The sequence below is a fragment of the Maylandia zebra genome, linkage group LG13, assembly GCF_041146795.1.
Source record: "Maylandia zebra isolate NMK-2024a linkage group LG13, Mzebra_GT3a, whole genome shotgun sequence".
Classification (NCBI taxonomy): Eukaryota; Metazoa; Chordata; class Actinopteri; order Cichliformes; family Cichlidae; genus Maylandia; species Maylandia zebra.
The window spans coordinates 21,129,316-21,143,023 of NC_135179.1; the positions used below are offsets into that span (position 1 = coordinate 21,129,316).

A 13,708-nucleotide genomic window follows, 5' to 3' on the forward strand; every position below is an offset into this window, starting at 1 on the left:
CTAAATTGGTTTCCAGGTTCATCGATTTTTTTTTTTTTAATTTAATTTTAAGTGTGCTGTCTCACCCAACACCTGCTAAACCTTGCCAAATTGTTTGGTTTGTCACTCAGTTGTTTACTTGATGACTTTCTTTGGCAAGAAAAAAAAACCTCGACAAGGAAATGTATTGAAAAGAAATATTTTTATATAGTACATGTGATTACACTTGAAGACACCCAACAGTAGCTCTAATAAACCCGTCATTTATTCATGTTCGGAACATCTCCTCCTCAAATGTGATAATCATATGTTGCATCTCAGTGTAAAAATCGTCATTCCTTACAAAGGTTTACATTTATGTCTAGCAATAATTCCAGAGGAATACATTATTATTATTTATTGTCATACAGAATGACAATGGGAAACAGTGCTAATGTACTCTATTGCGAAACAAAGAAAAGGCAGTGAAGTGGACTTTTTCGGCTGCATCTGCTCGTACAGTACGTGCATGCTCGTTCTGCAAGACGTCACTCGCTGTCTTCTCAAGGTTAAGTCGGCAACCAAATGCAAACAAATATAAATGTGTCAAGTTTGTCTCAATAAAGAAAGAAGGAAAAAGAAAATCGTTCAGATGAGTATAAGAAGGATAGTATTAAACAGTCTCTGTGCAGCAGTCTGTGGTGGCACTGTAAAAAACAGATAGCACATTGCGAGCGTGTGTGTGGTCGAGTGATGTTTGTACATTCACAACAAGGCAGAGTTTCCACCGTTGCTTTACAAGGCGTGTACCTCAGTTTCTCTCGGGGGTCAACCACACCATGGTGGCTGTGATGCTTGCCTCAGAAATGTGATAAACGAAAGCAGACAAAGGTTTCTTTTTTTCTTCTTCTTTTTTTTGATCACTAGAAGAGCCGTGTGTCAGCACTCCTCTCCTCAAGCCACAGTGGGACAGTTTTCCAGTCTGTAATTCCCACGCGAAATGAAACGATGTAATTGAACTGCTGCACATTTGTCTGTGTGCATATGATACTAAAATGTTAAAAGAGAGGCTCAGAGATAGCTGTGTTTAAAGTAATTAAAGGGGTAGTTCCATTAACCTGTCAGCCTTATTTTGAGATATCAAAGCTTTTAACAATATTTGAATGTGTTTGTTTAAATTGCTTGCTTAATAAAATGTTCACGCTATTTCCTACTGGTGTGCTGGCAACATAAAGCAAGTGTTAGGCAACTGCTTTGTGGATGGATTGAAAGCAATCCCACTGTTTGACAAACACCTCAATGATATAATGCATTGAAAGCGAATGTAGATATCGCGTGACTAAACTGTGGGGCCTGAACAATGAGTGAGTGTTGACAGAAGTGGGAGTCTAGCCCAAGGAAAGCACATAACCACGGGGAGCCAATCAGTGCGGATGAAATGAAACTGACCTCTTCTCTAAGAGTGAATAGAGAGACACATTGTGAAAGCTTCTTCAGCCCAGACTGATCCTCAGACGTCCAGACAGGTCCCTTCACACCAGATGAGCTTCACAGGTCCACTACTCCGGGACATCCAAGGTGTGAAATATAGCTATGTACAAGTGCACAAAAGGCAGGTATTTGTCACTAAGTTTACACCCGCAGAAGGCTACCGGGCCTCGTGTTCTGTTTTCAGGCATTCAGCTTTGTAGGCATTCTTCTTTGGATCTTAGAGGTGTGTAAATGTGTACATGTTAAAGCCAGCTGGTCTACAAGGTGTTAGGGCTGCCTTGAGAGATGTCTGCCTCTTTATTCCTCCTCACTGAAATATATCAGGCAAGTTGGCGAGTCTTCCCAGAGGCGAGGAATCAGAGGAATGATTAAGAGGTACAGCAAAATTAACGCATGGTTCAATCAGTTATACCTGATCATTTTAAGGATTACAAATGATAGAAGTCCATGCACCGACTTGGTTAACTTGTGAGCAAGAATGATGCCAAATGAATGAAACGCGATCTTCCCCCTCGGTTGAAAAGCTGCAGATCAGAGGGCAGTCCAAAAGGCAAGGAACCAGGCAGATCACGTGGGTTAACACCCCTCATTTCCCTCCCACCTCATGTATATGTGTTTGTGTGATGATATTTCATATATTCAAAGTGCATATGTTGACATGGAGGTCCTGGCTCTCCCTCTCCAGTTGAGCCCTGTGCCAGCTCCGGCCTCTCCGCTGCCCTCTGCTGGCTCGTCACGTTTGCGCAGCTTCTGGCTGAGCTGGATAATGCACTGGTCCCAGTCCTCTGGTAACAGCAGCATTAGGAAACCCAAGCAAATGATGAACACAGCAATGAGGCGCACCGAGTTAAAGTGAATTTCACACGTGTAGAGGTCCACCACTGTAAAAAAACAAATAAATAAAAAGGTACTGTGTCAATAGAAGGGAACAACTGGGTTTATGTAAATGAATGTAAATTGTAACTGTGCGTGTTTATGAAATAAAAATGGTTAGTTGTACATCGAGAGGGAGCCTGGTTTGAAAATTAAATGGAGTCTCTCATCAAATATAGATAGAAACCTTTGGGAGAATCCAGTGCCATCAAATATTAAATGGTGACCAGATATAAAAAGCTAGCACTCTTAGAGGAAAGCCAAGAGACTTACTGGCGTTTACAGGAACACTTAGGACAATGCCAAGGGAAATTAATGTCGGGTATGTTATCGCGATGCCAAAGTTCACCAGGACGTTGAAAGCTGTAGGAACAAAGCAGAATTAGAGCAGCAGCGGACTACACGATGAGAATGTTGCTATTTGTAGATTACACAACCAGCCGGTGCACATTACTGCTCTGTCGCCATATACCGAAAAGCAGGGCTGCGACCCCACAGAGGTAGGCCCATGGGATGTCTCTGAGTGATTCGATGTACTCCACATGTGTAAAATACAGCATGACTGGCACAAAGCTGACGAAAACAAAATTGGTGCTTCCAACGATGCTCAGAAAGAGTGCAGCCTCTCCAAATTTGGCACTTCCCAGCACCATCTTAAAGAGCACCTGAGAATAAAGAGGAAGGAGAGTGATGCATACATCGAATCTGCCCTCTTCAGGAGCTGAGGTATATTACAGAGGGCGAAGCCTGCCAAGTACCTGCCATGTCTCTGGCCCAGGGCCACTGCTGTCTGTTTATCACATTAGGGCGGCACAGACAGCAGGGCAAAGGAGACCAGACCCTGTCAAAACATAGCTATATAATATCTGTCCTGTAACCTCCTTGATCAGGGTAACACAGCCTGAGGCCTGCAACCAAATGCGTAGGTATTGCGTACTTCTGGCAGGTGAGTCTCACACTACATAATCCCCTTCTGTCTTCTGCCACCTGGTTACATAATTAGAAGGGAGCTAGACAGGGCAACTTACAGAGACGTGTCCATACATACAGCATGCTTACCTATTTTTTATTCCACCGTGAATAGAAGTGGCGCTACAATGGAACTTTATGCTCAGCGGTACAATACACACTGAGAAATGCAATCAAATCCTAGAGGTTTTGCGGATCGATCTAAATACCGATAGTATCGATACCAACGTTGGCATTGTATCAGATCGATACTAGCATAAAAGAATGTCCTCCAAGTTCAGTATGTAGCTCACTGAATTGTGTGGAAAAGTATACCTCAAACATGCAATATGAAAAATGTCCTTTTTGTGTATAGACTATAGCACACGGAAACAACAGAACCCAAAGTGTTTCAGAGACGGACAGCTTCAATATGCACGAGTAGCTGAAAGGTGTGTTTTTGTTATATCACTTGATGATGCTTCATCTCATAAATCATAAGCTGCTTTTGTAGTTTAAAAGTATCGATATCATCAATGTTGGCCCTGGATTTAGTTGATATCACATCGATATCAAAATCTGCAGTATCGCACAGCAAATACCTTATAGAGCGCTGACATCGAAGCAGAGGCCACGACCAAAGCAATGCCGATGACCGAGTGGCTGTGGAATCCATCGGCATAGGTCATCATTACGATGCCCGCTATGGCCAAGATAGCAGCTACTATCTATACAGAGAAAGAGAGAGAGAGAGAGAGAGCAACAGTGAGTGAAGGATGGACAACATGCTGCTTCACCCTGCTCGGGGTCAACTGTGATGCGTAAAAGGCAAACCTCTTGTGTTTTATTGCATTAAAATCTGGTTTGTCTGGGTTATATGTTCATAGTGTATATGTGAGAACTGTACAGCAGTGATGGGGCTACGGTGCAGCCCAGCTGAGTGGATTAGCACCGCATTAAGGAGGTGTCGGGAAGATAAATGAGCCGCGTGTTTTTGCTTGGCCAAAGCACCTTAAGCAAGTCTGGCTAAATGTCTCTTTCTGCACTGCAGGCTGCCTGTCAGTCACTGCTACACCTTTCATTTTAGAAAATGGCCATTTGCTCACGGCGTCAGCAACAATTTAAGATGTTTCAGCACAATGTGGAGGGTCAGAGGGAGGAAGGACTGTGGCTTCACCCAAACTTGTTCTGCAATGAGCAGGCGTGACCGATTAGTCCGGTGGGTAGCTTATGTCATTACGGTGGCGTAACTGCAGCACGTGGACCTTGCACTTTTTACAAATCATAAATCTAAACATGGGTCACACAGAAAAAAAACCCACCGAGTGGAGCTAGTCATCGGTTTTATCCACAAAGTACCACTGAAAAAAACCTCCCTGTTTAACAAGGTTGATGTAGCATCCCCCTCATCGCTCTCTCTCTCTTCCCTTTCTGTTTCTCCTCCTTCACTTTCATGAAATACTTGTTCAAGTTCCCCTGCATTACTGCAGACATCCAAACACTGCAATCCTTACTACCAGGCAACAGAGAGCAAGAGAGGGGAGGGCGTGTAAGCGAGTGAGTGAAGCGGGACTATTACTGTACTTGTCTCTTACCGAGGCTTTTCATCACAAATAATGGGGGTGACGAGTCGGGGCATACACAAGGGAGAGACGGGGTGCTTGTGAGTGTGTGAGAGGAAAAAGGGGGGGCATCGTGCGAAGTGCGGGACGGCTGCAGATGTGAAAGCATCTGAGGCGTACAGTGAGAGGAGATAAACCGATATCTTAATTCACAAAGGTAAGTAACCCCTTACTGTCCTGCTTCTCTGTCTTTATCAGTCACAAACTTGCCGGCTAACACACACATGCACAGACCAGGAACAACATTTGAATGACACTGTGATCACCGGTAGGTAATCATCCTGTGGTGCTCATAACCTGCTCTCTACTCAACCGTGCTGTGTGTGTAGCTCACAGATTCAAATGGAAATTCAGTCAAAGCAAATCATCACAAATTTGCATTTCTTTGCAGATTAGAAACCTTTTTTTTGTCATGATGGCTGATGAAGTGTAAAACTGAGTTTGGTATAAAAACTTGCAGTTAAAAATGCACATTTGACCAGAGAAGACAGTATTAGAGATGAGTGCAGCTTCTAAGAAGGTAAAACTGCAGGATTGCCTTAAATCTGCCAGTAGGTGGCAGCAACTCTGGTTTCAAAAAGAAATCTGGTTGTAAAGTAAACATCTATGACATCACGACCTCAGTAAGCACTTTCCTGATAAGTTTATAGTGTCAATCATCTGTTCTAAGTTTAGTAAGAGTTGGAAAGTATGATCCTGATAAAAGCCAAAAGGAGAGTAAATCAGGGTCTGCTTTAGTCAATGCATAAAGTGTCCTTAGATTTTCCAAGGGATTTACCGCTTTCTTGTAATGTATGGGTTCAAATGCCAGTATGGAGATGATGAAAATACCTCTTTTCTTTTTGGTCCAGTCATAAAGTAATCAGAGGTATGTTGCCATCTCATGTAGAGTCATGTTAAAGAGTAGGTTTCATAAGATTATACTGTAATATTCAAAATATAATAAACAATACAGAAAAACAAAGATAATTTTTTAATCTGTCCATATCAAACTTGGGATCATGACCCAAACGTGTGCATCGGTTTACAAGATAAGTCCTGGAGACATTTATATTCCTGTAAGGAAGAGAGAAGAAAGAAAAATTTGCCTTCCCCCCCAATCTTGTCTCGTGTCTCATGATGAACAGGATACTTTTGTATCTTTGGGGATCTGAACATAATCAAACTGATTCAATCTAGGAAGGAAAAAAAATAAAAGGTTTGGTGGACCTAGTCATAAATCACATAAATCAACGTGTGACAGTCAGCCTGTGGGGCCAATATTGGCCACGCTCTTATCTTAAATAAGTTTCGTCATAATCAGTGAGATTCAAGATAATTGGGACGCTCAAACATCTCACCAAAAAATACACGAGTGCAGTGCCCGTTCTAAACGTGGGAGTGAAGAACGGGCTGATTGCAGCTTGCAGTATTCTTCACAACCGCATCAGCGAGCGATTAAAGCCATTCGTCGCAGCTCACCATGCACACCCACGGAAAAGCAAAGATATTTAGACTTTACAACCATTTCATTTACACTCAGTGTGCCTCTATTTCCTTTTGCTGTCATTTGTTATGGATCTACGGTTTCTCATAGACAACAAAGACCCAATGAAAGCCTGAGCAGATGTTATAACATTAACGTATCTGGCCACTGATGAAAAATCGAACAGAAACTCCAGTTTATTAATTCCGTTTTACAGAACAACTGCACTAAAAACAGGATGGTGGGACAGATGATGGTGCAAAACTGCTTTACAACATATAATACTGATATATATATCTATATATATTGATGTGCTCATCCCACAGCTCGCCAATTACCTACAATGATGTAATTAGAAATCATTCATTGGCTGTCTGGGGGGTGAGTTGTGGTTATGCTCTTGCCACATTAAGTACAAAGGGGTAAATATCTTGTTGGATATAGTGACTTTATATAACATAGTAAATTATTCTTCAAAACTAATTCAAAAGACACGCTTTTGGTTGTTAGCTTGTTTACTGCAAATAAAACTTACAAGCCAAGAGGGGACAGTGTGAAAATCCTTGCTTTCTGTGTCCTGTGCTCGAGTTAGACATCTTAACTAAAGACTCATAATTTTCCCTTGAAAGAAAAAAAAAAAAAACACACGCATGCAGATATACTCACCCTGACCCCCATGAAGCGGTCTCTGAGCACGATCCATGACAGCAGGAAGACGAAGGCCTTGTTACAACAGAATAGCGCTGACACATCTGTTGTGTTGATCTTCCTGAGGGCCTGCAGGTACAGGTAGTTGGTGAGGATCCACAGCAGGCCAAAAGGAGCTACCTTGGTGAAAAACACCTTCGGTGTCAGGCCATCGTCACCGAAAAACCTGCAGCACTCCCTGTGTGCACGACCAAAATGAATACTGTTAACCTTCTAAAAATGTAGTATGATTTTAAAGCTGATGAGTATTATCACTCTGGGACCAATTAACACCAGTGAACACAAACAGCACAATCTGAAAAACACACTTAATGCCAATGAGTGACTGCAGTAATTCCCACTTCAACAGTTACATCTAAATTATGTTCGTCCCACATTATAGACACGTGGGACCAATGCTACCCTACTAGAAGAATGGTTTAATATTTAATTGCAAATTAAGATCTGCCACAAGGCATTAAAGTTAAATATTCAACTGTCCCCATTAAGAAATTAAACAACCTGTTTGGTCCTCAGGTGTTTTGTCTGGTTACATCTGACAAATATCTCAGTACAGCAAAGAAATGGGATAATCTTTGCTGCTACAACAGGACATATTCAATGACTAAATCGAAGAAAACAGCTGTTTGGTATTTCATAGTGACAACAGGCAGAAATGTATTTAATGTACTCAGAAAAGTCTTCTTTCATCTTCCTCCGTTCTCAGCATTACTTGTGGACACTCTGGGGGTTCCGCTTCTGGGTATGAGTTTCCGTATGGACTTAAACATGAAGGGAAAATGGGGACAGAAATAAATGTTGCTGTGACTGATGCATGTGATGAATAACTCAGGCAAATTTGTAATGACTCAGATAACAGCCATGCAATTCTAAGGTTTTATGTATGATAAAAATCATCTGGTCTTAGATTTAGGTGAATAAAACCTCAGGTGAATTACAAAGCATGACATATTACACCATGACATTATTTATTTAACTAAAATTGAGCTAAAATGTAGAAGATGTGTGTGAAAAACTAACTACACCTTTATCGCTTCCAAAGGAATTAAGAGGTTGTATTAACACAATGCCGAAGAGGAACGACATCAGCAGCGATCTTAGAGAAGCAACTATTGCTGGCAATCAATTTAAATCCTTCATTCTACAGTGAGAAAGTTTATTCACAAGTGGAAATATTCAAGGCAGCTGTTAGTCTTCCTAGGAGCGGACATCCTAGCAAATTCACCCCAAGGTCAGACCATGCAATGGTCAGAGAAACCTCAAAAAAGACTCTGGGAGCTACATCTCAAAATTTGCAGGTCTGAGTTAGTTAAATGTTGAGGTTTATGCTACAATCAGAAAAGGACTGAACAAATATGGCTTGTTTGGAGAGAAAGCCTCTTTGTTACAAAAAGAACGTGACCCCACAGCTAGGCTACGGGTGCAACCATACACAAAATTCATGGTTTGATATTTTTTCGATACAAAAAAATGTTCATGCCTTTTTAATTTGTCATTTATTAAAATTATAAATATATATTTTAACTCAAAAGTACAGTTTTAAATTTAATGTTGCTGAAACAAAAATAAATAAATAAATCTATCTAATCGAGAAATCGCTCATCTTTGAAAAAGAGAGTTTATTACAGAGAAATGGCTCTTTCCAAAATAAAAGCTATACTATCCGCTTCTTCTGGGCTATATTCTCAGCAGCATATTAAACATATCAGGTCCCCGTAAGGAGAATCATGTGCTAACGGCTGTCTAAATGACACGGGTAAAGTTTGTAGCATGTGTGCTTGTTGTTTTTGTGTGCTTCCACTTGTCTTTGCACTAGGATGAAGTCGGTGTAAATGTGCAGTCATATTCGTTGTGTTCCCACTAGTGGTGTCAGCGTTAATCTCGTTAAAATGACATTAACGCCATAACGCCGCAAATCTCCGTTAACGAGCTAACTGCGCTAACGCAGTAGTTCCCACCAATGCAATTGAGCATTGCGTGGCACATCCGACATACTGTTTTACTTTTGTCCATGAGGCGCTTACCTTCAGGGTCATACGTCATATGAAAACCAAAATAGTTCCAAACGCCACATCTGAATGAGGGTGGGGGAGGTTAAATTTGCTATGTTGCAACGAGCTTAACTTCTGTCTTGCTAGCTTGCGCTGGGCTCAGTGGATCTGCGCTCGACAGTGCAGCCTAGGCGAAGTAGTCGAACGCAGATCCACTGAGCGCTCAACACAAACAGCATCGTCAGAAGAAAAGTTGTTAAAAATTTTTTAAGATTTTGTATTGTTCGATACATATGCGTACCGAACCGAAAGCACTGTATGAACGGTTCAATACCGATACAAGTACCCCTACCCATAGCTTAGGTGTGCAAAGTTGCAGCTAAACAAACGACCAGACTTCTGTAACAATGTCCTTTGGACAGATAAGTGGAGATGTTTGGATATAATGCACAGCACCATGTTTAGTAGTAACCAAGCACATATCAGCACAAACACTTCAAACCAGCTGTCAAGCACGGGGGTAGAGGGGTGGTGATTGGAGCTTGTTTTGCAGCCACAGGACTTGGAAACCTTGTGGTTGTTGAGTCGACCATGAACTCCTCTGTATACCAAAGTATACGGTCAAATGTGAGACCATCTGTCTGATAAATAATATTTGTCCCAAACTGGGTCATGCACTTGGACATTGATCCCAAGCACAACAGCAAACAGCAGAAAAAGAAAAGAATCAAGGTGCTGCAATGATCCAGTCAAAGTCCAGACCTCATTGAAATGCTGTGTTGGGGCCTAAACAGAGCTGAGTATAAATGCCCACAAACCTCAATGAACTGAAGCAACAGTGGGCCAAGAGTCCTCCACAACAAGGTAAGAGACTGATAAAGTCACACAGAAAATGTTTACTTCAAATTATTGCTGCTAAAAGCGATACCATGATTGTGTGAGGAATTCTAACCAGTCACGTTTTAACAGAAAATACTGAGAAAAAAAACACAAAATCTGGAGACGTATGATTAACAGTCAGTCTGGCAGTCTGCTATGTTGAAGAAATGATTAATCTTTAAGTGCTTCTGCATCAGGCTTAGTCATCCACTATTCATGTTTTTCAGGCGCTGTAACTACGCACAAGAAGCTAAATGAAAATACCCTTGAATAAAAGCTGACGGTCCAAAAGCTATTGGCATGAGTCAGTAATGCAACAGAGGAACCAAACCATGACATTATGTATCAGTATCAGAATACTGCATAGTGGTCCTGCTCTGTCGTGTTACTACATTGTCTGCTGAGTAAGACCTTGCGTTGCTCTGCTGTGAGAATTTTCTGTTTCACCCTCAACTTGAGTGACTCCGCCCACACCGGACTGCTATTGTTACCATTACTACAGAGTTGTAGCGTTTACCCTGAGCGCATCTGGCTCAGTGAAAAGTGATGAAGCAGCAATAAGTGAGGAGTGGCAGGTAGCATATTTGCCAGGGTGTCCTGCTGGATACTGTAGAGCAGCGCTGCTATGAATCAGCTCCAGAGAGCTGAGTCTGCACTAAGAACACACTGCTCAAACCTCCTCTGTGGACACGACACTAATTCTGCGACAACCAATTTATCGGCGTTTCATTACAGACACTGGTTACACCACCTTAAAGCCAAACCGGTGACTGTTTTTCACGCATTATTCCTGCACTTGTGTACTTGTGCACTGTAATCCGCAGTGATTTTTAAGATACGTCAAACCTCTGCAAAGCTGCCAAATAAAGTGTTGCAGCAGCAGATATTAATACACCTAGAAGCGCGTGGATTAAACAGTTAAGCGCTGCACTTCCAGAATCATTTAGTATCACTTTCTAGCGCCTGCACAGAACTTTTATTTGGTTTCTTTAGAATTTGGCACAAACTGAGTTAATCGTTTGGGCGACTTTTGTTGTGATTTGGCGCTATATAAATAAAATTGAATTGAATTGAATTAATCCATCCTTCTTTTTATACTTACATCTAAACTGACTTAACATTACCCAAGAGCAGCCAGAGGGTCTCAAACTACAAGCTTGAATTTAAAAGATGAACGTGCAAAATGACACTTTGTGAGTTAAGAGATAAATCCTTCCACTGCTGATACGATCTGCCCGTAAATATCAAGTCTATACAACAACAGGGCTGATGAGTGCACTAAAATCCTCTCCTCACAGATATACTGCTAAAGTTAAGTCCTTGTCTCTCGTTCGGCTGCCTGCTGTCACGAAGCTATCCTTTGGTTTCTATTTCTCTGCACTGTCAGGTTCACAGAAGACGGTATTGTAATTTGTAGTCAGTTCACATGAGCTCCAACTGAGGAGTGGGAGACCCACATCCTCATGTAGGCCTTTAGAAAAAAAGGAAGGATTACATCACAGAGGAGCATCTGAAATACAGAGCCAATCCCCCGAGCTCACCAGCACACCACAGCTTCTAAACTACCGCTCTCTTTTGTCTCTTTGCACTAACGTAGCATTGCAGGTAGCAGAGATAAGACTTTTGTCTAAAGACCATGATTAATGGACTGCTTCAACTGTGAAAGCCACTGTAACACAATTAGGATTACAGTCTCGTCAGCAGGGTATGTGAGACGGCACGGCCTGCTCTTCCAAACAGGTAAATATGTGGCGGCGTTTTGCAAATAAAATCTGAAGAGAGGATGACTGTGTTTACCTGACAAGCAAAAACAGAATTAGCTTATTCAGCGAGATTGAAAATGGACCTAAATGATAAACTGTAAGCAGCTGGTGAATCAGGCTGAACATGTGGCGTTTGTTCCATGAAATACAAAGAGGACAGAAACTGTCACACAGTGTTTGAAAAAAATCAATTAGTACATCTCTATCATCTCACTAGTACACTGCCAGATGTTACATGGTGGTTAATTTTGTTGGGGAATCAAACTGACCTTTTGAATGGATATTTTGGTAAATCCCGATTAGTTGTATACTTGTTGTAACTAGAAAAACTGGATAGAAAATAAAAAGGGAGAATAAAACTCATATGGGATTTTTAATACAGATACTGATACCACAATTGGGCAATCTAAACATCAGATATTCCTTCATATCGGAGGATACTTTTTGATGCTAGGCACAAATTTCACTGACATTTAAATTTCGAAGCCCAACTTTGCTCGGATCAGCTGGTTTCTGTTTCCAAACATTTGGCTGTGTAGCCAACACTGAAGTTGTGGGTTGCATACAGGTAGAAGAATTATACAATGTCATCACTCATAACGTGGTTAAAGTGTGTTTCTCCCATCTAGTCTTCAGCTTTTAACTTATGGGCCATTACAAATGCTGATACAGATAGATTAATTGTTTGTTAATGATCTGATGACCCCTCAGGTCTGACTTGAGATATTATTTTTAAAGGTTGTAGGTTTTATCTATATAGACAGGAAACTTTACTTTGATTTGATTTTTAATGACTGTGCTGTAATCTGGTCTGCTGTTGCTGTTGCAAAAATTGATTTATGTTCTGTCTTATAAAACTGTAACTGCTGAAGTCTTTGACCTTAGAAAAGAAACAATGCCCTTTGACTGAAGTCAGAATTTGTGTGAGAGCCTGTACTGCACTTTACAGTCACTTAAGGTTTTTTTTTTATATCGTCTGTTTCCTCCGCTGTCACTGTGCGTGTCGGTGGGTAGGGGCACAGACCCGTACAGACTTTATTCACAGTCCATGTGCACCAGGAAAGGCGAGACAGAAAAAAGCGAAACAGTGACTAGAATTGATAACAACCTACTGCTATCGCCTACTTTAAGTGCATCAAAAGCTGTCAAACAAGTGTTAATTCATCTAAAATCCACCATCTGTAAGACTGGTCACAGGACAACTAGTCTTGGCTAAAGCTATAACAGAGTTACAGCACCCAGGCTGGTGTCGCTGCCATGTACCAGCCCATAAATTAAACAAAAAGGGGATGCTGAATATGGAGGTGCCATGAAAGAAGATCATGGAGAAGATTCATGGATGTAAAGAAGGAGGATATGTGGAAAATTCTGAGATTAAAGGATGATCACAACATGTCAGAGCACAAAAGCCGATTTATATATATATAAAAAGAATGATCATAATGTGACAGCAGCTTTAGTGCTTGGACCTCTAATGGAGCTTGCTCTAAAGGAGAGAGTGTCTTCTAACCTTAACCTCTGCCTGGCTGTCTGCCTCTCCGGACTCTTGCACAGGTGGCCGATGTAGTAGAGGGGGAAGAAGAGGCAGTTCCACGTGGTGGCGAACCAGGTGAGGGTGAAGGGAGCATCAAACTGCTTAAAGGTCAGCTTGGCCAGCTGGGTGGAGCCTGCCCAGGAGGAACACACGCACATCACCATGGCGACTCCCCATAGAGCCTTCCGCACTTGTACAGCTGTCACTCGGATGCAGCAGTGAAGCCGCCGTCTGCTGGAGCCGGACTCTGCTCCTGCAGCACCGGCCGACTGAGCGTCTGTGGTGCCCACCACATTCTCTCTGGAGCGATCGTCCCCTAAAGACGGACACATACATGACAGACTGATGTCCAAACACACCGATACTGCAGACCTGTACGCTCATTCATTATTTGACACATTTTAACATATTTGTCCTTGCTTATTGCTGAATTTTTCTCAACTTCCTCTTCCTCTGCATGTGCTTTAGGCGCCTGG

The 13,708-nt window shown here is 41.8% G+C and overlaps 1 protein-coding gene across 2 annotated transcripts in view; it reads right to left on the reverse strand.

Moving 5' to 3' along the window:
• Positions 1 to 144: 144 nt before the first annotated feature.
• Positions 145 to 13,708, reverse strand: part of slc35f3b (solute carrier family 35 member F3b) — a 51,655-nt gene continuing 38,091 nt past the window's right edge. Inside the window, exons 3-8 of one of the 2 annotated variants that reach the window (XM_004555998.3) lie at positions 13,209 to 13,548; positions 7,024 to 7,243; positions 3,873 to 3,998; positions 2,795 to 2,987; positions 2,596 to 2,685; positions 145 to 2,330 (exon numbers count right to left, since the gene is read on the reverse strand). In XM_004555998.3, coding sequence (XP_004556055.2) covers positions 2,089 to 2,330; positions 2,596 to 2,685; positions 2,795 to 2,987; positions 3,873 to 3,998; positions 7,024 to 7,243; positions 13,209 to 13,548 — 1,211 coding nt within the window. In that variant the 3' untranslated portion in view covers positions 145 to 2,088. The remainder of the gene's footprint in view (positions 2,331 to 2,595; positions 2,686 to 2,794; positions 2,988 to 3,872; positions 3,999 to 7,023; positions 7,244 to 13,208; positions 13,549 to 13,708) is intronic. The other variant, XM_004555999.3, reaches the window with a different exon arrangement.